The sequence below is a fragment of the Dermacentor silvarum genome, chromosome 10, assembly GCF_013339745.2.
Source record: "Dermacentor silvarum isolate Dsil-2018 chromosome 10, BIME_Dsil_1.4, whole genome shotgun sequence".
NCBI lineage: Eukaryota > Metazoa > Arthropoda > Arachnida > Ixodida > Ixodidae > Dermacentor > Dermacentor silvarum.
This window is the reverse complement of record NC_051163.1, coordinates 4,955,089-4,980,707: the sequence shown is the minus strand read 5'-3', so window position 1 is coordinate 4,980,707 and position 25,619 is coordinate 4,955,089. Positions and strand designations below refer to the sequence as shown.

The 25,619-nt window shown below is 48.8% G+C and overlaps 1 protein-coding gene across 1 annotated transcript in view; it reads left to right on the top strand.

The window, feature by feature from the left end:
- Nucleotides 1-6,032: 6,032 nt before the first annotated feature.
- LOC119466579 (uncharacterized) overlaps nt 6,033-25,619 on the top strand; it is a 57,562-nt gene continuing 37,975 nt past the window's right edge. Inside the window, exon 1 of the mRNA XM_037727101.1 lies at nt 6,033-6,392. Within this exon, the coding sequence (XP_037583029.1) occupies nt 6,033-6,392 (360 nt within the window). The remainder of the gene's footprint in view (nt 6,393-25,619) is intronic.

Here is a 25,619-nt window from a genome sequence, read left to right as displayed (position 1 = left end):
CATACGGATATAATGCAAAATGAGGAGGTAGAAAGCCTCCTTCACGCGTGACGGCCCATTTACGTTTGGCCGCTGAACGCTCACGCGTTATCGGTTCGGGCGCAAGAAGTTCTTGCTGTGCCACTGCCAGCCGGGACGTTGTTGTCACTTTGATAGCTCATATTGCATGCGCTTGTCGCGAACACGGTATAGGAGCACTATATATATACCGACAGCTCGGAAGCGCACGATGACGGGCGAATAAATGGCGGACGCACTCGATCAGATTCTTTGGCGAGCATGCCTACCACATTCACTCTCAATTAGGAGTAGTTTTTCTAAACACGAGTTTCAACAAACGAACCGGGTACACCTTCTGCCAGTTACCGCCACGTCCGCCGCCCCCAATGACAGGACGCGCGTTGAGCGTCACACCTCCGCAAGACGATGCCGCTCAACGCATACTGCCTCGAAGAGCGTGAGAAAGAAATACCGACGACACCCTGCATGCTGTCGGTACCTGCCCCGTGGTTCACACTTTCGCGCTAAGGAACTTTCTGTCTATAGCCCACACCAGCTCGCCCTGTTGTGCTTATCGCCCTTCGGTTTCTTCTACGGGTTTCAATATTTTCTTTAGTATAATTCCGTTCATATTTCTTGACGGCTGAGACATACGTGCGAAGTGCAATGCATTATTACCGCAGCTAATTATAGCCAGCCAGCTCTCGCTGTCTGTCACTCGGTGGGTGAAATGTTAGCCCGCTCCACTGAAAAGCGTCCCCACCCTTTCGCGTGGCACGCGGAAGTGACGCCTCGGCTGGCAGCTCCTGCACCGCGGCCGCCGTCAAGTGCCTCGCTGGCATCGTGGCCAGCTGTTGCGGGGTGCCGCAGCCGAGAGGCAGTGTCGCAAGTTCAGCAGGATTGGATCGGCACTGGCTTCAAAGCGCGGCCGCTCGTTGGGCCAACACAGCGATGCTGTCACGGCTTGCCAGGCGCAATAGTTGCCTAATCAGAAGTGGAAGCGCACCCGCTAATCGGTTGTTGCTCACTTGGGTCCGGGGTGTCACGTGTGATCGCAGTATACAGATTGGGAATAGAGCGCAAGTAGACGGCAAGGTGGCCGAGACTAAGAAATGAAGATGAGCAGACTACGTTTTGAGCATGGACAAATAACCGAACCACTTCCTAGAAGAAGAATAAAGAAAGACACCCATAGAGTCGAGAATGCTGTTTGAGGACGTCTCTCTCCATTTCTTAAGCGAAAAAAAAAATATCGCCGACACATTCGCGTGGTTCCTTGGCAATGAGATCGAATGCATGGGAATCGCTTGATTTCGTTTCTCAAGCCTGGAAAGTCACCTGTCAGCTTTGCGTCATAGCGTTCTGGTGTCCTTGCCACCCGCTGTATTCGGATTGTAATGTAGAGGACGACGCTAGCACGTCTGCATGGTGTGGTACTACACTGGACATCACGGACTCTGCCTGGAGCAGCATATGACGGGGGGCGTAAGCTTCGGCACAGCTTAGAACAGAGATACACGATAGCTAGGCATCCGAGTGGGCGCACCTCTCAAGATTTAGCGGAATATAAAAATGGTGTTTTACAGTACCAGAAAGTACCACTAGGGCATCAAATAAAACAATGGCAGCGTCCATTGAGGAAGTTCGTTGAAGCATGACCAGTCATGATTGGCTGTCAAGGGGCACATGCCGAGCTGGATGGTCATCGGCGGTCATTGTGCACTGCCAACAGCGCAGCATGAGTCTCCTTGACATTGTCAAGTCCCTTGAAATGTAAAAAAGAGATGACTGACTGGTCGTACTTCAACTAACTTTCCTGATGGACGCTGCCCACCTTTATTTGATACCTTGGCGGTACTTTCCGTTGCTATATAGAACACAATCTTCATGTTCCGCTAAATCTAGAGAGATTACTTAGACACCTATCATGGACACCTTGTCTAAGCTTCATCATCATCATCATCATCATCATCGTCCTCAGCCTATGTTTATGTCCACTGCAAGACGAAGGCCTCTCCCTGCGATCTCCAATTACCCCTGTCTTGCGCTAGCGCATTCCAACTTGCGCCTGCAAATTTCCTAACTTCATCATCCCATCTGGTTTTCTGCCGACCTCGACTGCACTTCCCTTCTCTTGGTATCCATTCTGTAACCATAATGGTCCACCGGTTATCCATCCTACGCATTCATGGCCTGCCCAGCTCCATTTCTTCCGCTTAATGTCAACTAGAATATCGGCTATCCCCGTTTGTTCTCTGATCCACACCGCTCTCTTCCTGTCTCTTAACGTTATAGTCCTAAGATTTTTCGTTCCATCGCTATTTGTGCGGTCCTTAACTTGTTCTCGAGCTTCTTCGTTAACCTCCAAGTTTCTGCCCCAAATGTTAGCACCGGTAGAATGCAATGATTGTGCACTTTTCTTTTCAACAACAGTGGTAAGCTCCCAGTCAGGATTTGGCAATGCCTGCCATAGCACTCCAACCCAATTTTATTCTTCTGTGAATTTCTTTCTCGTGATCAGGGTCCCCTGTGAGTAACTGACCTAGATAAACGTACTCCTTTACAGACTCTAGAGGCTGACTGGCGATCCTGAATTCTTGTTCCCTTGCCAGGATATTTAACATTATCTTTGTCTTCTGCATATTGATCTTCAACTGCACTCTTACTGTAGTAGGGTTTCCACTTGGGCTTGTTGGTTTTCCATTAAGACCGTGTATCATTGCGCGCAAACAACATGGACAAAAGAGTGAACACGTATAACACACACGTTTGCGCTTCGTGTGTGTTATACGTATTCCCTCTTTTGTCCATGTTGTTTGCGCGCAATGATAAACGCACTCTTACACTTTCTCGGTTAAGGTCCACAATCATTTGTTGTAATTCGTCCCCATTGTTGCTGAATAGTACAATGTTAAATTATGGGGTTTTAAGTGCCAAAAACCACGATCTGATTATGAGGCACGCCGTAGTGGGGGACTCCGGGGTTCCATATGGGGTTCTTTAACGTGCACCTAGATCTAAGTACACGGGTGTTTTCGATGTCATCTGCAAACCGAAGGTTGCTGAGATATTCGCCGTTGGTCCTCACTCGTAAGCCTTCCCAGTCTAAGAGCTTGAATACTTCTAAGCATGCAGTGAACAGCATTGGAGAGATTGTGTCTCCTTGCCTGACCCCTTTCTTGATAGGAAACTACTTTTCTTGTGGAGAACCAATGTAGCTGTGGAATCCTTGTGATATTTGCCAAGATATTCACGTATGCCTCCAGAACTACTTGATTACGCAATGCCTCTATGACTGCTGCCATCTCTACTGAATCAAAGGCTTTTTCATAATCTATGAAAGCCATATAAAGAGGTTTATTGTACTCCGCAGATTTCTCGATTACCTGATTGATGACATGGATATGATCCATCGGAAAATATCTCTTCCTGAAGCCAGCCTGTTCTCTTGATTGGTTGAAGTCAAGTGTTGCTCTGATTTTATTGGAAATTATCTTGGTGAATATTTTGTACAATACTGAAAGCAAGCTACTGGATGATGAACAGGATACAGTGGGTCCTTCTATTACTAGCGATGAAGTTAGAAGGGCCTTGCAAGACATGACCAGAGGAAAAGCTGCTGGAGAAGATGGAATAACGGACGATTTATTCAAAGACGGAGGAGGTATCATGCTTGAAAAGCTTGCGGCTCTTTATACGCAATGCCTCACTACTTCAAGTGTACCAGTTCTAAGCTTACGGCCCCGATAAAATGAACGCCCCTCATAGACATCGTTGTCGACTTCGTGGCGCACGCACAACACCTGAAACCCAGGAGATTAACTGCCGTCATTTTCCTCGGGGCTGAAAGGGCTTGCGAAATCGTTCTCGAAGAAGCCACCATCAGCGCGTTGGAGGTCATGGCGTATTTGGCTGTAATCCCTGCATTTGTGGCAGGCGGCATCTTAGCCGCCCGCGCTCACTGAGAACGCACACCACCAAGCAGGCAGCAATCTTGGTCCTTCAGTGTGAAGCTCTTGCGTCGAGCACTCGGACTTGGCTACAAAAAACACTATTTTAATAATATTTTTACGGGGAGATTCTACATACAATGGATATATTTACAAGGCAAGGCGCACAACGCTACAGCAATGGTAAGGCGAGCTCGTGCCCACCAGATAGCCACACCGACGTCGTCGTCATCGTGCAAGCACCGGCCACAGGATCGCCGCTCGTGACAATATCTATGTACGCCTCAGTGATGCTATAGCTACTGAACGTCGGGAGTGGCGCGGCTGCATGCCACGCACTATTAAGATTCAAAAGAAGGTCACTTTGACCGTCTCATTAGGAGGTATGACTATCCTGATAGTAAGGATATATCACGCCATTCACAGCAGCGGCATTTACCAGAAAAAAAAAAGAACTCATGTTCATATCTGTGAGATGATACCATACAGCGGAAGCTGGGTCTCGTTGAGGTTCCAATTGAGATATACCTGAACTAGCGTATGCATCCGAGTTAGTTGGTACGGCGACATTTTAAGGCGGCTAAAGCGCAAAGAAAGCACGGGAAGAATGAGGATGCATACGGAGCGCTACTTGCAACTAAATTTATTACTCAAGAAAACCCGTATATATGCATTCACCATTCAAACCCAGAGCGCATGCATCAGAAAACATTCGATATCTAGATAATTGACCAGCACCATTGTCTATTGAGGCGACGCCCGAGCCGCCATAAAGCGCTAACAGGTGGTAAAAGTGGTGTAAAAGACCGAGGCAGCAAAAAGGCAGCGCATGTGTAAAAACTCCCGGAAGAGGAAAGAAAGAGACAGGAGAAAGCAAAGGCGGAGAAGCTGGCGCACTGCATCACTTAGTGTGGCGTGCGCTTTCCTCGAGAGCGACACAAAAGGGGCGCACACGCAACTATATAGGGCCAAGCCGTTCAATACATGACGCTTCAAAAATTTGTTGGTTACCCTGTAATAACAGTCTGGTCTAGAAAAGGCGAACACGTGGCACAGTGCAAGTGCATATCCAAGGTCAATACACCTGGTAGCGAAGCTTCCACAGAAGCCCATGTGTTCAAAACACGGTGGCTTATCGGCGGTTCATGGAGCTTAGCGCCATCTGTGTGAGGAGGAAACACTTCCGGCGGAAGAAAAAATAATTTGACGTCATACCCGTTAAAAACAGAAGTGACGTCATTTTGTTCTCATAGGCGCGAAATTTGTTTTCGGAGGCCTGCCATTAGAGCTGTATATTCAAATGTCCCGCCATTCGACTTGATGGGCGTTCCGAGCTTTCAGCGCGGAAAGCGATGCAGGAACAGGTCAGCGTACGGGTGTCGAAATGGCATCGCTGCACAGAACATACTTTCTTTGGAGGCCGACGAACGCTTTGGACGTAGATTGCGTAGAGTGCTCGTCCTTTCGTCGGACGCCAAGCCCGTCGGCCAGCGCTGTCCCACAAAAACAACTAAAGTGAACAAGTATCTGATGATCGCAACTCACTACTTTTGACTGCACAGGTTAAGAAACAACAAAACTACCCGCGTCACCTAATTCAGACAAACGTCGACATGCAAAACAACACAACATGTGAGTGGGGCGTATTGTAACAGGTGAACTTTACGAGAGTGCCTGTCCACGCACTTCAAGAGCTGCATTGCATTGCAAGTGATAGCACCACCTCCAGAGGCAGCCGCCCTGTCAATCCCATCCTCCTGCCATCATGCGGACTGGGTGGCTGCACAAATACAGGCACTGTGCAGCGAACCAATCCGCGTGTACGAGTTGAAGGCGGCACTCGATCAGACCAGGCGACGCAGTGCTCCGGGAGCTGACAGAATCACATTCCAAATGCTGCGCAACTTGGCTGATGCCGAGAAGGAGCGGCTCCTCGAGTGTTTCAACACCATCTGGGACACTGGTGTCCTCCCGGAGAGCTGGCTGGTTGCAGTGGTGACACCAATCTTGAAATCCCGGAAGCCTGCCATAGCCCTATCCTCATATAGGCCGGTGTCCCTCACTTCAGCCGCCTGCAAGGCGATGGAAAGGGTGGCACTGGCACGCCTAGAGTGGATTGCTGCCCAACTCCAGTACTTCCCGGAGCAGCAGTCAGGCTTCAGGTGTCAACGCTGCACGGCAGACTCTATCTCCGATGTGGTGGCCACCCTGGAGGATGCCAAAGCCACGGGGGACGTGGCAATGTTGGTGCTTCTGGACGTCAAGAGTGCCTTTGACGGACTTCCACACGTGGTCATCGAGGCCTGCCTAGACCGCCTCGGCCTGAGCGGCTGCCTCAGACGCTTCATTTCCGCATTCCTGACCGGCAGAACCTTCCGGGTGCGCGTTGGACAGGAACTCAGCGAGCCCAGGGATATCACGACTGGCGTCCCACAGGGATCGGTGCTCAGCCCTTTCCTGTTCAACATGGCTCTCGCGGGCCTACCCGCATCTCTCCCGGCGGACCCACGGTTCCCTGTTCGCTGCTCCATTTATGCCGACGACGTGGCACTCTGGACCCGGGGGCCGAGGAAGTTCATGCCATCCATTCGGTGCTCGCTACAACGGGCACTAGATGCGGTGACCGCATTCCTTGGTAGCATAGGCCTCACCGTCTCCACAGCCAAGACCGAGGCCATGCTGATTCATCCACTGGCCTCAGCTCGACGCTACACAAAGCAGCTGAAGATTGCTGGCCGTGCCCTACCTTGGCAGCAAATGGTCACTTACCTGGGGCTCGCCATTGACCACCGGCTCACGTGGATCCCTGCAGCCAAAGCCGCCACTACCATGGTGCGCCGCGTGCAGGGAGCTGTCAGCAAGCTGCAGCAACATGGCCGTGGCTGCAACACAAAGTGGGCGCTGCGGCTGAACCAGGCCGCAGCAACGTCCGTGCTCTTGTATGCCCTTCCATTGGTCAACCTCACTCGGGCCAGGAGAGAGCAGCTGGAGGGTCTGCACAGAGGTGCTATTAGGAGTATCCTAGGGCTCCCAAAGTATTCACCGGTCGCTGCAACGCTGGCAGAGGCTGGTGAATGGCCACTCTCGCTGAGGATGCTTGAACGCGCCCTGGGGCACATTGACCGCCTTCATCGTGCTCCGGATGGCGGAGACCTGCTGGCTAGACTCCACAGCCAGCCGTCCTCACGGATGGGAGGTCTGTGCCAGCTGTACGAGCAGATGATCACGGACCCTCCTGTGACAATCGTGCTGCCTCCACCACACCATCGACCAGCGGACGTCCACCTCTCGCTCAGTGGAGCGCATAAACGACAGACACCAGCTGCAGCACTGCAACAGGCTGCTGCCTGCAAACTCCACGAGGATCTGGAAGGAAGTCTGCTGGTCTACACAGATGGATCAGTCCTGGCGAACGGATCGGCCGCTGCAGCCTGCACCATCCCGGCTAGGGCGGTCCACAGACAATGTCGGATCCCCTTTGCCGCGAGCTCCACCGCGGCAGAACTAGCGGGGCTCCACCTAGCCGCCGATGTCCTGGCTGAGGACCCTCCTGGGCAACCGGTGGCAGTGCTCTGCGACTCGAAGCCAGCGCTCCAGAGCCTAATCAACCACCGCCGATCAGGGCTTACGGGGGCCCTGCTCAGCTCGAAGTTCTCGGCATTGGCTGCCATGGGGGTCACCATCTCATTTCATTGGCTGCCTTCCCATGTGGCAATAGCCGGTAATGAGGCAGCGATTACCCTCGCCAAAACCGCCCACCATCCTGAAGTGCCGCTCACACGAGCAGTCGCTTCCTCAGATTTTTCAAGGCAGCGCTTGAAAAAACTGCTCACAATCGTCCACCCGGATGCCAGAGTGGCAAATGGCAACGGTCCCAGGCCACTTCCAGAGTGTGGCCTTACCAGGAGGGAACGCGCAACGTTGCTTCGACTGCGCACGGGCTGTGTCTGGACGGCGGCGCGGCTGCACGCCAAGGGACGCTCCACATCACCGGCCTGCGAACGTTGTGGCGACCCCGAGACCCTCGAGCACCTTCTCTGTGCTTGCCCAGCGCTGGCACAGGACCGCTCAAGGGTCATCACTGCCTACAGACAACAGGGTCTACCTGCTGCGACAACCAGCGACCTCCTGTTCCCGTCGCCTCCCCACCTCCGAGCTCTCCACAGCCTTTTGGAGTTTGTGGAACTGAACGGAATCTCCGCCCATCGCTAAGCGCTCGTCCCTAGCAGGCCATCGCCTCCATCACCAGCCTCCTCCATGATCGGATGAGACTCTTGCTGCTTCTTCTTCTCTTCCCTTCCTTTCAACATCTTTATCTCCTTTTTCCCCTTCCCCTGACGCTGCGCCGTGCTCCCTATTGGGCAGCAGAAATAAGCGTTACTTTCTTCTTCAATAAAATCACTACTACTACTACTGCAAGTGATAGCGGCGTTAACACCCGCCGCTATCGATGGGCGCTTTCATGGTGGGCGCTGAAAAAAGGTATTAAAGCGAAGCTTTGTACCTCTACCTAAAGTCCCTATATAAGAAAAGTACCGCCATCCTTTGACAAATGCCGCTTCGCTCTCTCCTGTGTTATCCTGTATCTCCGATTGGACGATGATAGCGCGCGCTTTTCACTTCTTTATATTTTCTTTTTTTTCCGCCTTAGAGCCATGTTGAAAGTCCTCTGCGCAGCCGCAGTCGCCGGCGGGCGCGGCGGCGCGCCCGCCGCGCCCGCCGGGACTTCCATTCCGGGAGTGGACTTCCATTCCGTTGAATGGACTTCCGGGAGTCCATTCAACGTGGACTTTCTAGGTGCGCCACCGTCGACTTGGCTTTCGCAAGCAAAAAGTAAAAAAAAAAGCACGCACTTTAGGAGAGGAGGCGGCGGAGGAAAGAGTAGATGGCGGTACTTTTCTTATATAGGGACTTTACCTCTACCAGCCAAGGGTTCTGTCGTGTCCGTCGTTGTAATCAAAAAACGATCCCGACGAACCGCTAACAATTGCAGGTATAGCAGTATAGCTTACTTGAATTCAGGCATTCAGCGTACAACTAAGCACTCGTTTTCGCAAGAAAAACCACAAAAACAAGCTTCAAAGTGATGAGCCAACATGATGGATGATAAGGGCTGCGGGCAAACAACGGAAACAGGCTCGGCGCGGTCCGTAAGATTAGATTGCAGCTGTTGCAAAGCTTATGCAGCTGCTTGAAAGATGGTTGACGTCATTCGAAACCCTTCCAGCCTAGTAACTGCTTCGGTTCATTTTCTAGACTACCCCACTGTGGGTAGACCACGGAAAGTAAAGACGGCAGAAGAAGAGCGTGAATAAAATATCAAGTGCGCCGCAGTCACCGTGAGGGTGGCGTAAAAAGCTTCGCTTTCCAACCACCTTCACAGGGTGGATTGGCGGGCAATTTTGTTATTGATAATGATAAAGTAAAATAGACTTGTATCTTCTCGCCATGCGTATATAAAATGGATTAGGATTCTTATTTTCGTTGAATGAATATATCTGTTTGACGCTTTAATTAAAAAACGCATATTTCTTTCCCAGGGTTTATTCCCTCCAAACATAGTCGCACTTCAATCGCTGCTCCCATAACCACCCTTGCTGATGTTGGTGACAATTGGTTCCGAACCGCTATTTTCGCCCGAAGCTTCGCGACCTCTGTGGATCAACCTTGGCATATCTTTCGGGCAGCAATATGTCGGGCAACTATATGGCTTTGCAGTGTGCCACCCCTAGACAAGGACGTGTGGCCAGCCCATCATGTACGTCTTACGATTGCTGCGAGACACTTCAGCATCTGATATTGGAGTGTCCCGCTTTCAGTGCGCAGCGCATGTGAGGGACTATCATCTCCTTGGCCTGCGGTGTACGTACCACACTAGACGAATATTTGTACCCCAGTGGTTGTGCGTCTCGACGCGAACAAGCCCATCGCGCTCTCGTTACTTTTCTAGAAGTAACGAACTTAGGGGCACGTTTGTAACCCAGACAGTATTTCTATTTAACATTCTTTTAGTAGCGTGACCTGCAGTGACGGGCCCTACTGTGTGTTCTACTTTATTCTTTGAGATTTGTCATCTCGCGCTTTCCTCTTTCCTCCAATCCTTCCAAACTTTCCTATTCCGAATCGGCTCACCGTCGACGCGCCGATTCTCGCTTGGCCGCGCGACGCGCTTCAAGATGAGCGGCTTCTTCTTCGGGTGTCCGGGTCTTCTTTGGTCGTCCCATATCAAGGCTACATGTTCTCGCCACAGAGTCAACGAGAGTTCTGCCGCCGGCGCGGCGGCTCCGAGCTTTATCTCCCCGGTGACGTCACGGCCAAGCTGCGCCTCCACACTTGCCGGGGCGTGGCTGGTCGAAACCTGCCGAGCCGCCGCCAGAGGCGCCTGCTGCAGTGACGGACAACGCGCGTTCGGCGCGAACGCGGGGAAACGCGGACGGCGTCGGCAGCAGCTCTGCGCGTTGCCTCGTTGGTGCTGCTACAATTTCTGTCCTTCTCTGTTGCTCTCATTTTCTCTTTCTCTCTCCCGAGCATGGCGCGCGCCGCACGCATGCTCTCTTTCCCTCTCCTTAACGTCCCATGTCAAGGAAACATGTGCACGGCACGGAGAGGTGAAGCACACGCCGCACCGCGAGGTGGTTGCTAGGTAACGCGCGGTGACGTCATCGCCAGGAGCAGTTTTTGTTCGCGACACACGGACTAACGGTCGGCTTACCAGCTCCGCTGTTAAAAGAAAATTGAATACGGACAATAATGCGGGGGGAAATGGGCTAGAAACAAGTCTCGTCCGGTAGACCGAGCTTCAGCCGAGTGCACTCGGGCGCGGACCTGACTGCGTCACGTGGCGTTCTCGAAGAAGAAGACCAGCTGGCTAGCATTGCGATAGGTGCGCGGCCCTCCGTGTCAGAGCACCACAACTCCTAGTTGTCCTAATGTCTTATGAGTTCTTTTTCTTATCAACTCCATATAACCAGCCTGTATTAGAAGTTTCCCAATATAAGTACTTATGCGTGACTCTAACTAATAAACTTGCTTGGTCAGAGCATATATATATATATATATATATATATATATATATATATATATATATATTGGACATTGCTTCATCAGCCCTGCGGAAGCTATGGTTCCTTAAAAAAAGTTAAACATGCTCCAATTAGTACGAAAATGTTAGCTTACAATACATGTATTCCGTCAAAACTAGAGTATGCTGCTGAAGTTTGGGATCCTCATTATAAGAAGGATGTTAAGCAACTCGAAAGAGTCCAAAGAAAGGCAATAAGATTTATTTTGGGGAGATATAGAAGGCAAGATTCGCTATCCTTATTGATGCAGAAGTACCGTGTATACCGACTCTCGAGGCTCGCCGGAAAGTTAGTCGTCTTGGTTTTCTTCACGATTGCCTTGCAGGGAAAACTAAATTAATACTTCCCAATTGTATAAAACCTTTAACTACAAGGACAACTAGACATAGACATGAATACTCTTTATCGCTAATTTTAGCTAGAACCGATGCACACAAGTACTCCTTTTTCCTACGGACGGTGTCTGAATGGAATTATTTGCCCCGAAAGATATTTGAATCCGCCGATTTTATGAATGAACTCGAGTCTCGCATTGTAAGCTTCGATGGTTGAACATTGTTACGGTCTTTGTGTTCTCTTTATTTTTGTTGTTATTGTTATCTTTGTCACATTGTATGTATCCTTTGTAGCCCCTCCTGCTAGGGCCAAATTACTGGTCTGCACTATTGTGTAAATAAATAAATAAATAAATAAATAAATAAATAAATAAATAAATAAATAAATAAATAAATAAATAAATAAATAAATAAATAAATAAATAAATAAATAAATAAATAAATAAATAAATAAATAAATAAATAAATAAATAAATGTAAATAAACTCGAGAGGCGTGCGTGCACACCACGGCGAATGCGAGAGCGCCGCGACTTCTGCTGCCTAATTGAATACACCGGGGCTGCACCGCACGGGCTTCGTGCGGAGCCCTTGTCGCGCGCTGTCAGGAGCAGTGCGCCGACGCCACACTGTAATGCCGCGGACGCAGAATAACCCCGCTGACAAAAAGAAAGAATGAAATTACGTCCGGGCGCCAGCAGCATAGCGGGTGAGCGGCGGCCGGCGATGCGAAAGCGCGCTGTCTTAGCGACTGCGATGATCACAGCAGTCACGTTGGGACAGAACAGAGATCTCACACGCAAAGTAAAATGCGCGCTGTGTGTTGGCCCTGCAACACTGACGGTAAACAATTCAGCCGAGTTTTTATAAATCGTAATTTCGTATTGTATGTGTCTGTACAGCCAAGATCGCCGTAAAAGATCAAGCCAAAGCCTAAAAACTTGTCGACAAGGGTCCACAACCAGTAAAACAGAGCCAGCATTCCCATCCCCCGTGGAACTCGATTACGAGATTACGCGGTCGGAGATGCGGAGAGGCCATCCTGTTGAAACTGCTCTTTCCCAAGGCCGCCGGGCCGCTCTCACAACGCTGGCGCAGGTTGAAGAAAGCGCACCACATTCACGCATACCTGGCACACCTGCCTCTTTGGTGAAGGCGCATACTACGCTTGATTATGTTTACAGACAAACTCACATGTACAATGGTAGTCACATCCGCTAACACATCCACAGGAGCCTGTCTTCTTCATTTTTTTAAAATATATTCGTGAGACCAAATAAAGCTTGTGCTCTGACGACTGCTTCTTGCTAACGTGTATAAATAGCACGAACGCTAGATGTTTTTACTACATCGACCGCTGTCCGCAGACGCGTCATTGTTGCAGTCCCCTGCTCGATGTCATCTGTGCGGAAGCATGTAAACTGTAGCGTTGGATGCATTGCATTTCGCCTCTGCAACGAATGTACCAGGCACTAGTTGCGCTCGTAATATGTGAACTAATATTACTACTATGACGGAGTTTCGCCGTCAACCTCATAATTGTATCTTGATGGGGTTATAGTAAAACCCCGTGGGAAAGAACTGCCATATAACACAAGGACAACAGAAATTTGGAATGTTCTGTATTGTCGCACTGGTTATCTTCAGCAAATGCTTCACAACAAACTTCCGCGTTTAATAAACGAATATAATAAACAAGAAATTGAAAGCCGCGAAGTAAAATGATCTAACATGTACGCGTTGCTTCTAGTCTGACCCCAACGGCGGTGTTTGATTTGCATTTATGTTGGTAAATGTCACGGTTACAATGTGTACGTTGTAAAGAGGACTTGTGCATCATGTGTGATGCTGACGTGAAGTGATGTATGCTAATGCGTGACGCAACGCACCTTCTTTCGAGAACAGAGGAGGAGACAGAAATGGGAGAAGGAAACAAAGAAAGCGAGATAAAGCACGGCGCAGGGGTAACGCACACGGCAGCAGCCCACGCTACGCACTGACGGAATGTCAAAAGCAAAAAGAGACCAAGACCAGCGCAAGACAAAGTTTCTTTTAACCAACCGGCGCAAATTGCGCTGCGCTCTCGTCTCATCACCTTTCAACTTCCCGTGAGGGCAGCGTGCAATTGCGGCGCCAAATGTCGGTCGGGTGACGTCCACTGCTCAGCCAAGCTGTTGCACTCGCTCAATGAAAGCGTAAACACGCGGCCTCACTTCCGCCGCCGCAGAGGTTGCAGCCTCATTGCAGCGCGGGAGGAAATCCAGGCGACCCGTTCTTCATTCCAGGAGAAAAGGCAGAACATAAAGACAGCAGAAAATAACAAAAGCGATAGAACCACGTAGAACAATCCGCTCCAGCATCTCGCCTACACGAGTCAGTCAGATACGAAAAGCAGAAATAAAGCACGAAGAATAGAGTGCGGGATAAATAAAAAAACAAAACAGCGAGGCCTTTCAGCGAACTAGCGTGAGTTTCAGCTTCAACTGTGCTCGGCTTTCCCGGTGAGCTCCTCCCGTTGCGAACGCCGACAACTTGGAGCCAAATTTACGAAGGTTTTCGTCCGCCATTGGCTCTCGCTAGTATCTGCTATATCGGGAACGGATGGCGCCCGTTCTCAGCTGCTTTGGCGTGCACTACACGTTGAAGCTTGCCTGTTGTGAATGCAAGTGCTACTGTTTTGTTGAGACGGGTGTCTCACATGTCCGCAACTGGCTTTGCTTACCGCTGGTGGGGAAAAGCCGAAGAAATGTCACCAGTCTTGATAAGTGTCAATTTCAGCTGCACTTGGGATGCGAAAGACTCCGAATTAATGAAGTCCCCATTGAATTATTGACCCTGAAGGGAAACGGACACCTTTACCTTCCATCCCACTGTACTGCGCCTCCTGCAGCCGTCCAAACGTCGACGAACTACACTATCATTATAGACCTAGTTGAAATGCGCCGTACGGTCGGTGTCAAATGTTAACGGACCGCGGGATCTCATAAATGTCTGGATACTTCCGTATATTGGCCATGCAGCTTCGTACGACATACAGTCTGGTTCTGGTCACAAAGTGCTCGGGAATTGAACGTTTTTCTCAGATCCCTCGATTTATTAAGCTTGCCATGGCGACTGTCTCTCTCGCTCTTTCTTTCTTCTTTTCGCATTATACAAATGGCTAGTTGCACGCTCACTACCAATATCATGTCGCCGCGGTCGATGCCACCGTATCACTTAGATTTGTGCTGTTCCATAGCATTTTTGCAGCGCTACCAAGCTATAACATATGTTAGAATGTAAGCTTTAGTGCCTCACAAAGCAAGTACGTACAGAACTCCACTGACATGGCATATCCTCGACTTTACATATTGAATGCACGCTTACAGAACTCTGCATAGAGCTAAAGCGACCAGTCGGTGGACTATTCCAGCTGTCGATGACCAGTCCTTCACAACATTTACAGAAGGAGGAAACGGCCGTGCCGGGTTCGCCTTCGCCACCAAGGGAAAGAGATATGAGAGAAACAACATTTAGAATGCACGACACGGTCAGGGGGTGTTCAGTTGGGAAAAATAAGCGAATAAAAGAGAAACATACGAAATTTCAGTGTGCGGTGTATTTTTGTAGAGACTGCACAGTGAGGTATGTTTACACACATTGACGTAGAAGGTGATGCTGACAGGTGTTTATTCAGCAAAGTTCTCTCGGTTGAAGAAATGCACAATTCATTGCGACACGCTCCTTAAAAAGAACACTGAATAAAAGTAAGCGAGTTATTCATATTGAGAACGTATAAGTGCGCATACAGAGGGGTCAACAAAATGATTTGCATACGCGTTTATGCCGCAAATGAGTTCTTTGTCGACGATAAGGCTGGCGGAAACCCAACCGCAATCGAGTGATATCCGGTACGTGTCGGGAGTGCGTGCACTCGCAATGGTTTATCGGCGCAAAGTGCGTTTTCCGCGCATCGATGTTCGCAGAAGTGCAAGCGCGCTGTGTGCGTCCAGACTTTGTTTACATTGTGGGAGGGTCGTACCCCGCCACCTGCGGAACCGCGACGCAGGCCACATCTTCCCCGTTCGCGTGCCTGCAGGCGACCGACCGCACGGCAAAACAATTTACACGCTCGTCCCGCCTCGTTTTAGTCCCTTTGTACGGATTGCCATGTCAGCCTCCCTTAACCCTTTCAGTATAGTTTTTTTTTTCGAAGGGGACCCACCCCCAGTGTCAGGTTTCTTTCTCAGGTATTATTAAATGAACACAAAGGTCTTGTTTCTGATTATTCAAAAGGGAAAAGATGACACGCCCTAATAAATGCACTATTATTGCGGTCCTCACTAGAGAGTGGAGAACGTACGTCACTTACAAGGTGAGACCGAAACATAATTGTACGTCAGTGACACTGAAAGGGCTAAGGGTCCTTAATTAAGGGTGAAAATCAGTCTATAATTCGCAAGGGTTACGTCTATATAAATCTAAGTCGGTCTATAACTCGTACGGGTGTGAGTTATAGACCGACTCACACCCTTTAGGGCGTAAATCCGTTTATAGTGTAGGAGGAGATTAAAGGGGAAGATTTCTTGGTGCAACATTCTTGCGGTCACGAGGTCTTGGTTCACTCCCCTCCCAGAAGAGTCACGATCGATTCCTTCTAACCGCACAATAATGCTCTGTGGATATTGTAATTTATTCATACGCTGTTCCAGCATATTTTACGATTAGCTTTCGTAATACTCTGAGAAGCTCGCGTGTTTTTCACTGCAATGCCGTTAAAAAATGCCCGATAAACTGAGACATGCCATGTAATACCGAAGTCAACATATTACGAAGCCAAAAAGAGAGAGAGAGAGAGAGTAAAGAAGCTGTGAAATACAAAAGCAACTTTTTCCTTGTGTAATTGCCGCACCGAAGAAATACCGATAAAAAAGAATGTAATAGACACAGCAGAAGTGTGCGACTCTGCAGAGTAACAATCCAACTTCTAGATAAGCTGTTGCTTTCTGGAGCTTGAATTAGTAGTTTTTTGCAAAGCCCTCGATTAAGACACACAACATAAAATTTTCCCCACACATCGCCCATAAAATTCCTCCCGCATTTAAACTCAGTGATACAGCGTTCAGTTCGCCTAGCACAACGGGAAACGTACGCATAACAATATTGAGCGCCTATAAATTCGCGCTCGAAATTCTCAAAAACTTCAGCGCGTGCCGCGACAGGCCCCAATTAATTTTCTTCGCCGAATGAGTGCACCTAAAACTAAATCATGCACGAAATGTGTCACGAGTGTAAAGGTTTAAAAGAATGCGGCGGCGATCTAGCGGGAAATGCGAGTGAAATGCGTTAGCATTACTGGCGGTGGTCCGGAGTCGAAGACGGTCAGTTGCACTACGATATAATGCATTGCAACCGTGTAAATACCGGCGGAATGTGAAGAGCAGGCAAGTATCCACACAACGCCGATAGAGTATTGCTCTATCATTGCACTTTGCTGATAGCGAACTGCGATACGGTTTGACTGCCTTTTTCGCGTAGCTGCTCGCCGTCCACGTCCTATACTCGTCACAGCAGTCTACCAAGTATGGGGCAGTTCAACTACCCCCAAATCATTACCAAATGAAAAATAAAGGCGCTCTATAAAAATAAATAAAACCTCAAGTGGTCTACCCTGGTTTGATCTCACTTTCTGTTTCAATTTGGTATTAGTATTGCTTTATTCACCGTATATGATAATTTGAATGATTACTTTTCAGCTAGTCTAGCATTTTTCTTATCACTCTTCCTTGAAACATCCAGCTATATACTACCTGGTACTTATGGCAGCAGCATATATCGATCTTTTGCGAGTTATTAACGTCAGTCGCCGACCGTTGATGCCCACACCAGCTTTGAATGCCAGCGCCTGCGGAAGGTGGACTGTTTTCGATGGGTGAAAATCTTGGCATTCCGTGACGGTGCGCCGAGTCGTTTCCGGACTTCTGCTGTAGCAGACACACCATGTTGCGAATATTTGCTCCGGTACGTTTTTGTCCTCAGAGAGGTAATCTCGGGCATCAGACAGCAAGACACTGCCCTTTGTGTGATCGTACAGATTTTTCCTTCCCATTTATTCCCAGCCGTATCTCTATGGACGTTCTTGTTTCCATCCTGTGTATCCAATTTACCGTCTGTTTCTCTCAATTATGATGACTTCGGGTTGTCTATTCACACGTTCAACTACCCTGTACCTGGTTGCCAACTTTCCTGACATCTTCCTCCATTCTGTGTCCACGCATCTGAGGTACAGATACTTGAAGCCTCATTCGTGGTTTTACCGTGAACTCTTAATGCCAATCGGCCCACCGACTTTTGGTTAACTGCCACCCCGACAAGATCTATTTAAAGCACAAAATGGCATTGGGGAACGTCAGCGTTAGCACCATTACTCCTTTCCGAATTCCTCGGACTTATTGTATCGTATCGTACATAAATAGTTATATATTTCCTCACCTACAGCGCCACCGTGAATGAAAAGCAAAGCTACTAGCAAAAAACTTTCGAAAGTTTCACCCGTTTTGCACTGTAACGAAGAAAATAAAGAAATTATGTTAAAACTTTAATTTCGCTTGTTTTGAAATGACAAAATAATTACGTATTTGAACGTGCCGCTATTTCTGACGGATGCTTCCATGGCGACGACTTCTACCAGGCTGGAGAGCGTTGGAAATGCCGACGCGCGATGTTTTATCGTGCAGAGTTCATGGCCGAGGCTGCGTGGACGAAAGCGAAGACTGATTGGTTGCACCGGCGGGTGCAGCAATGCGCTCACATATGCACTGTTCGTTTCTGAAGACGCACGTTGCTTTGATATCGTTGGGCTTCGGCCAAACACTATCGTATGCAGTTGTAAGCCTTTCTTCGATCGAACCAAGGACATCGTTAAACACAAAGATAAAAAAAAGCTCGTCAACTTGCAGTAGCCTTTCTCATACGAAAGATGCACGATGATGATTTCTTATCGGAACCGTCCATCTCTTTGTTAAATTGTGAGACACAAATGCTTGGTGATATCTATTTCACAATGACAAGCCTACGAAGATGGTGTCTCCCCTTTTCTTTTGCATTTTCTAACGCGACAACGTTAAGGGCCCCGTGTCGCAGAAAATCCGGTGTCGGCGTCCCGTGAGCGAAAATTGCAGTACGTATTCTCTACGACAGTAAAGTTCTATCACTAAAGTTGCTCCGACCTTGTCTTACATTCTTTACAAAGTTATTTCTCGGAATATTGAGAATCACAGCCCACAAACAAATGCCATGAAAGAAAACACCGACAGCGCATGCCTTTCAGGTTAAATCTTCTCAGATTCAAATATTAAAGGTGCGAAACAATAACAGATACCTGAAAATTATGTAATATTTTTTGGCGCGACTGTGCACTACCTCAGGGATCGGCCCACGCAAGAGGCCGCGTTTCTACCAGAGAGCTCGATCGCCTTCGTGCACAGCGTTCGCCGCCAGCGTTTTCCGGTAAACATTAATAAGCTGCAGTTATACCGGGAAGCGTGAGAAGCAGTCAGGGATCTTTGAATGCCATCGCGTTCCACTCTTAAAGGCGAAGCTTAAGCGTCCCCACCATTTTGTTTTTTCTCAATGAACTTCAGGCCGTCCTGTGTCCTTCCTTTCACTATTGCTGTCGTCTTCCACGCTGATGGATGGATGGACGTAAAACTTTATTAAAAGTCCTGAGGTACGCACGCTGATGATTCAAAGAATTAAGCTATTGTATAACTCTTCCGTAAATTCTAATGCGGACTTACATTTTAAACTTATTAGCTTAACAGAGAGAGCTCCACTTCCTGCTCAACAAACGGATGACGGTGAAGACATGGCAACAAACACGTTGTCACGTAGTGCTTTGGCGGGGCCGTGCCTACAGTAGTGGTCTCGCCTGTGCGCTCCGATTTCATAGCTTTATGTGCGTAGCTATGCGCGCGCAAGGAAGAGGCCGATGTCCGAGTCTTTCTGGCGCAATCGCCAGCCATAGCCGACCCAGAACGTTCATCAACAGTCTAGGGAGCCTACACGCAAGCGCTGTTTCAAAACAGCGCTTGCATGCAGGCTCCCTGCAACAGTCGAACAAGCTGCGCCTCCCTCGAGTTTCGACAAGTGGGCCAAGTTCCGTTGCAGCGACATGCCTTCTTCGACCATCGAATGCAACGTCACATGTGCATACTTGATGTTGAACAACACAGCTAGAAAGCCGGTGATTGGTTTGGCGGGGACTGCGCCTCCTTTACGGTCACGAGATGCGAATGCAGGAAACACATACGACATATTTATTAAGGTTAAATGCAAGCAACACGTAACAACTTCGTAGCTCAAACTAAGCTAATAGCCGCCATAAAAAAATGCGAGAGAATGTTAATTGATTTCTTCTGTTTACCAGCGTACTGGATAACTGCGGTTGATCTTGCAAATTTAGGAAGTGTGGAATGAAGGGGGGAAGCCTTCGACATCCAACATTTTCCATTACGACTTAGAGAGTGACTCCAACACAGTAAGGGAATTTATTAGCCCGACGTCTCGGAGCCAATTTTCTCAAGCAGACAGGTAATTCTTTCGAAATGTTTAGCTTCAACATTTCCCAAGCACGTGGTATGCAGCTCTACCGAGCAGTATCTGTGTACGGCTTTGGTATGATGACGAGTTAAACCGGCTTCAAGTCGCTACTAAGTGGTTCGTTTGAGAAAGGAAAGGTTGTCGCTATCTGTAAACATGTAAACAGCGGTAATGCGCTAGGAAGGCGCATCGCATTAATGCGCCAGGCGAGGATAGATTTACGGGCGCTAGTCGACTCTCGCGGAAAATGTAAACGCAGGATCGTCGAAAGCGGGGGCGCCTAACAAGACCTTCGATGACAACCGTGAAGCTACTGAGAGGGGAGAACAGAGGCGGGGCGTCTAACAATACCTTCGATGACAACCGCGAAGACGCTACCGAGAAAAGCAAGCGAGAGCCCAGGGGGGCCTCTAACGACACCGTCGCTACATGTAAACGGCGTCGCATCGCCTTTCCCAAATGCGCTTGGACTGTCGCATTCATGTCCCATTCATGTCCCATCCCTTTCTCTCTCTCTCCCCCCCCCCCCCCCCCCCCCATTTCACACACACACTTTCCGTGTGCTTTGAAAGACCAGTTCTGATTTTCGGTTCCCGCTTCATAGGGACAGGGCGCATTGTAGAATATGCGGTCGTGTAGCCGTCTGCGTACCCCCCCCCCCCCCCTTCTTTTTTTTTTCCTTTTCCAGACGTCGTTCGGAGAAACAAGGGGGCTGCGAACCCCCGAAGAAGCCCGCGCCATGCTTTCCCCGAACTGCTAGGTGAATGCTTCAGGGCCGCCCCTTGAGTCTCTGTATGTTTGCTTTCTTCACACCCCGCCATTCATCACCATAGTTTGTCAAAAACCTGATAGCCGTGTTGGTATTTTTTGTGCTAGCACTACCAGGTCTGGCTAAGAAGGATTACGTTTTGGTCTCCGTGGTCGGCGCTCTATCGGGATGCAGAGACCCTCCCCGAGGGCTTCCCAAGAGAGTCGGTGTTGGACGCACCAGGGGAACAGGTGGCAGCAGGTGCTGCTCATAAATCGGTACTTCGGTAATGTGCCTAAACGCCAAGCAAACCGAATCGGAAAGAAATGTCTTGCGCGCGCCATTTCTCCGGCGCGGAAGAAGTCGGCTGACGACCTGCGTGCACGCAGCCTCCGCGATGGAGGAAGCGACGCGCTTGCATCCGTCGGCGGCAACCGAGCAGCAGTGCTTCTCTGTTGGCGCAAACAGTGACCGCTGATAACGCAGCGTCGGGCGCGACATTTTATTATTGCGCAGTCCGCCCGCGAAATCCCGGCGCAAGTGCGGGAGTTCCGTGTGCAGCGGCTTGGTGTTGTGGCGGGTTCCGCTTGTCTGCGCCGTAAGCGGTTGTCCGTCAGTCATTTTACTGACGAGGCCTCGTTGCGTGGTAGGCACGGCCATGTCAGCTGGTATACACAGAACAATACTGCAGAGCTGAGTATCTCCTATCTATAGTACAAACTGCACATACTATGGGCGCATAACTAAATAATAAAGCTTCTTACAAGTTCTGAGTAGCAAAAGTCGCGTTCTTTTGCTTTGCATGCGACAATCCTACAAAAGCAAATCGTTTGTCGCAACATTTATGCGTGATTAGTTATGCAAAAGCTTATCAGCAAGCAAGACCGGTTGAAATTATGAACACAGCATATTTCTTAATAAAACTTGTTGTTGGGCTAGTTGGCACATGCTTCATACAACGAAAAGACGCTCTTTCCTTTCGCCTGTCTTTCTTCCTTGGTGTGTTGCGTCTTTTCGTTATATATACAGCGATTCAGGGAATGAGGAGTTGCTTGCACTGGGGTTTTGATTTGGAAGAGGTAATAAAGATACATGCTTACACACGACACAATTACTCGAGCAAATGTCAGTTAATTCTATTAAATTATGGGGTTTTACGTGCCAAAACCACGATCTGATTATCAGGCACGCCATAGTGGGGGACTTAGGAATAAGTTGGACAACCTGGGTTTCTTTAACGCGCACCTAAATCTAAGTGCACTGGTGTTTTCGCATTTAGCCCCCAACCAAATGCGGCCGCCGTGGCCGGGATTCGATCCCGCGACCTCGGGCATAGTAGCGCAACGCCATAACCCCTAAGCAACCACGGCGGGTGGGCAAACAGAGTTAGCTCTGTTTCCACAAAATCGTGCTTTCAAGTTATGTAGGTCACATATTTATTGTGGGATTTATGCTAAAGGTATGCCATTTAGCAAGCATTTAGCAAGCCAGTTCTAGATTCAACTGCTACTCTATTGAGGTAACATGTTTCGTAATGCTGCTTTCTCAACAACTGTCTAAAAATACTTTTACAGCTAACTTATCTTGATACATAAATTTGTCATTCACTTGTAATAATAGTTTGTTCAACCTTTTATTTACTCGCTGTATTCCTCGTTCCGCAGAATGCCTATTGCAGAAAGACTAGCTTCCAAAGGTTGGAAGCCGCTGGTCAACTTTCTAGGAGCATTTGCTGCTCTAGAAGAATTTGTTTAGCACAGGGAAAAAAATAGCGTTATGGGAACCGTTCGCATCGCAACACGCGGCTGTAGGTCTGGTAGAAATGCTGGAAAAGGGGTTTGTGTTAAAGTTTCCGCGTAGCGGAATTAGGTTTTCTCGTACATTCAAATTACAATCCGACGCCGAATGGTAAAGTCACACTTTACCATTTTCCTGGCGGATTTCGCTGTGAGAAATGCAATTTTTGTTCACCAAGACCTTGCACCACGTGGAGGGCCTGCACGGTCGGGGTGGTTGGGGATGATTTTCCCCGCCACCCGCATCGCGCGCCTGTTTCCGACGCCGGATTTCCTGTGACACGGGGCCCTTAAGAAACGAACTTTGCGAGAACACTGGAACGCGTGGCTCGCAAACGCCGATGAAAGTACCTTCGAATTGCTGCGAAGATAAATTTGCTCGTTGTCAGCAAAACCTGCTCGTCTGCTTAGTTAAGAACCGCCAACCTCGCACATCACAGATGATTTCTCAGGGATATTCCTGTAAAGAAATTAAATTAATGGCTTTTAATAGAAAATGTGGCTAATTTGGGTCTGGGCGGGAATACAACTAGGGCCTACGGGATGCGAGACACTTCCCCGAAGCCCACGGTTCCGGTTTAGTAAAGGTGTGCCTAATGTGTGCGTGACTGCACACGGCATGTCGCAGCCATCTGGTTGACTGTGGCCCAGTGCGTGCGTCATTGGACACGTGACGGCAATGGGAAGGAGGTGGCGCCACGTCATGAGATGAGGGCGTTCATGACGTTCCGATGTGTACAGACTGTATATTTCTTTCGAATTCGCACACGTAAGCAGCCTTATATGTGTCTGCCAAATGTCAGCATATATTTAAGTGTTCCGAGAGCTTTACTCGACTAGGAGCAGGAATCAGCAGTTCGGACAGTCCACCGCAGTCCGGATAATATCCACTCATGGAAATGTTCAGTTTATTTTTTCTCGAATATACAGCGTCTGTCCCACCAATGAACACCGCTTCCGGAGTCTCGCTCATCCTTCCGTTTCGTGGACGAGGCAAAGTGAGGAGGGAACGGAGCTCGCGCCGGTGGAACGACACTGAAATTGGCACGCCTCCCAGGTCGGCACGTGATATATAGACTCGTGCCAGGCTATCATGGTCACGGGCTCTGACGTCATCCGAGGCCTACCTGATAATCCCCGCAGTTGTCCGTCGCCGACGCGTCGTCTGCCTGACCCGAACACAACGCCCACTCAGATATGGGCTAATCTGATCACGAGTTACGCAGATAACCCCCAACGCCGGGTGCGCAGTGATGCTCCAGAAACCGTGTCACTATAGATAACGACGTCGATCTTCGTGGAAAAAAAAGCTGCGGACCTTGCCGCGAGTCTAAAGCGTTCAAGGCGTAATTAGCAGCACTTGATACGTCACGGTCGTTCTTAAACATGGGACGCAGAAATGAATCGCTAAGTTAAGCTGCGCTACTAGGATGCCGAAAATACATTTCTGGAACACCGAGAAACTACCGTGATGACACAGCGACGACGAAACACGGGACGGCGACGCGCGCGTGAATCCGCACCCACTTGCCGCCGCGGCGTCATTTGGATTTAGACAGCGTCTCCTCCCGTCAGCTAATTATACATCAATGACAAAAGAAAAAAAAAGAAGAAATTCAGTTGCATTCTAAAAAAGAGGCAGGGAGGTTAACCAGAAGAATCCAGTTTGCTACCCTGCACTGGGGGTACAGTCGTTCGAAGAGGTCGCTTGACCGGAGGAACTTCAGTAGCGCCTTCTCGTGTGAAGGCCGCATATGAACCAAAGGGTCAACGAGGGCAGTTTAGAGAAATTTGTCAATGCTAGATGAATACGAGCGTCTCTGAATTCGTGACGCCGCACCGACGTAGTGGTGGTGCGGACGGAGCGCAAAATTCCTGAACGAACTTCCCTATGCTCCCTTCATTCTTACATCTGGTAGCCAACTTGTTTCATTTTTAATCACTGATGAGTTGCTTCATTTGTGTTACAATTCTCACTTTATTCGGGGCGTTTTCGTCTCGTGGCTCTTTCGTTTGTTTAACAGCGGAGCTGCTTAAGCCGACCGTTAGTCCGTGCAGAGCGAACAGAAAATGCGGGCCGATCCTGGCGGTAGTGCAGAAGAGGTCCAAGCGCAATGGCGCATAACCCCTGTGAACTAACCAAGGAGGTTTCAAAAAAACTTCTGGAGTGGCGGCGCGCGCTAATGTTTACCAATAGGGAGCTTACAAACAGCGCTTGCTTGTAGGCTCCCTATTTACCAGGAGGGGTGAAGCCAGCGCTTGCCCTGACTTCAACTCTGAAAGAGTGCCGCGCAGGCTGCAGTCCGCGCACACCTTCTGCTTCGGCTTCTGCTTTGCGAATTTGAAAGCTAGAGTAATTGTAAAATAAAAGGTCGTTCTTTCTAGCTAAAATAGTATATCTGGCTGAGTGTTTATATCAAAAACTCTGAAAAAATTTACTACGGCATTCAGGTTTGCTCCTAAAGCATGTGAAACAAAGGTGTACATTTAATAGGATCTTTACAGCGAAATTAGCCATCGGAACGTTGAAGGAGGCGAAAAGCAGGCGTTTCCTATATTCTGCTAATCCCTGATGTCTCTTCGTGCCCTGAGTAAGATGGCGGTGGCCTGGCTTCACTTTCAAAGCAGCATTTTCACTCCAGAAGTTTTTCTTTTAAACTTCCTTGGAACTAACCAAGGAGGATTAAAAAAAATGCATTTTTTTAATCCTCCTTGGAACTAACGAAGGTCTTAAAACCTAGCCCGAAATACGTGGCGAATACCTTGCGATAGCCAATCGATAGCGAATCAATAGCTAATCGATTAATAATCAATAAATTCCGGGAAATGCTGGGGATGACTTGGTAGTGCTTAGCTTAGCCTAAATACGTGGCCAATACCTTCCGATAGCCAATCGATAATCGATCAATAATCAATAAATTCCGGAAAATGCTGGGGATGACTCGGGAGTGCTAGGTGCCGATCATCTCCGCTGTTGGTTTAGCCTTGCGCCCCTAATGAAAGCTACGTGAATTTTTTTATTTTCTTTTTGTGTGAGGGTGCTTTTTTACGTCAAGCATCGGATACGATGTATCGCTGTTAAAATCTATAAGGCTGTGTTCTGTAATGTAATGTTCTGAAGTACCGAAA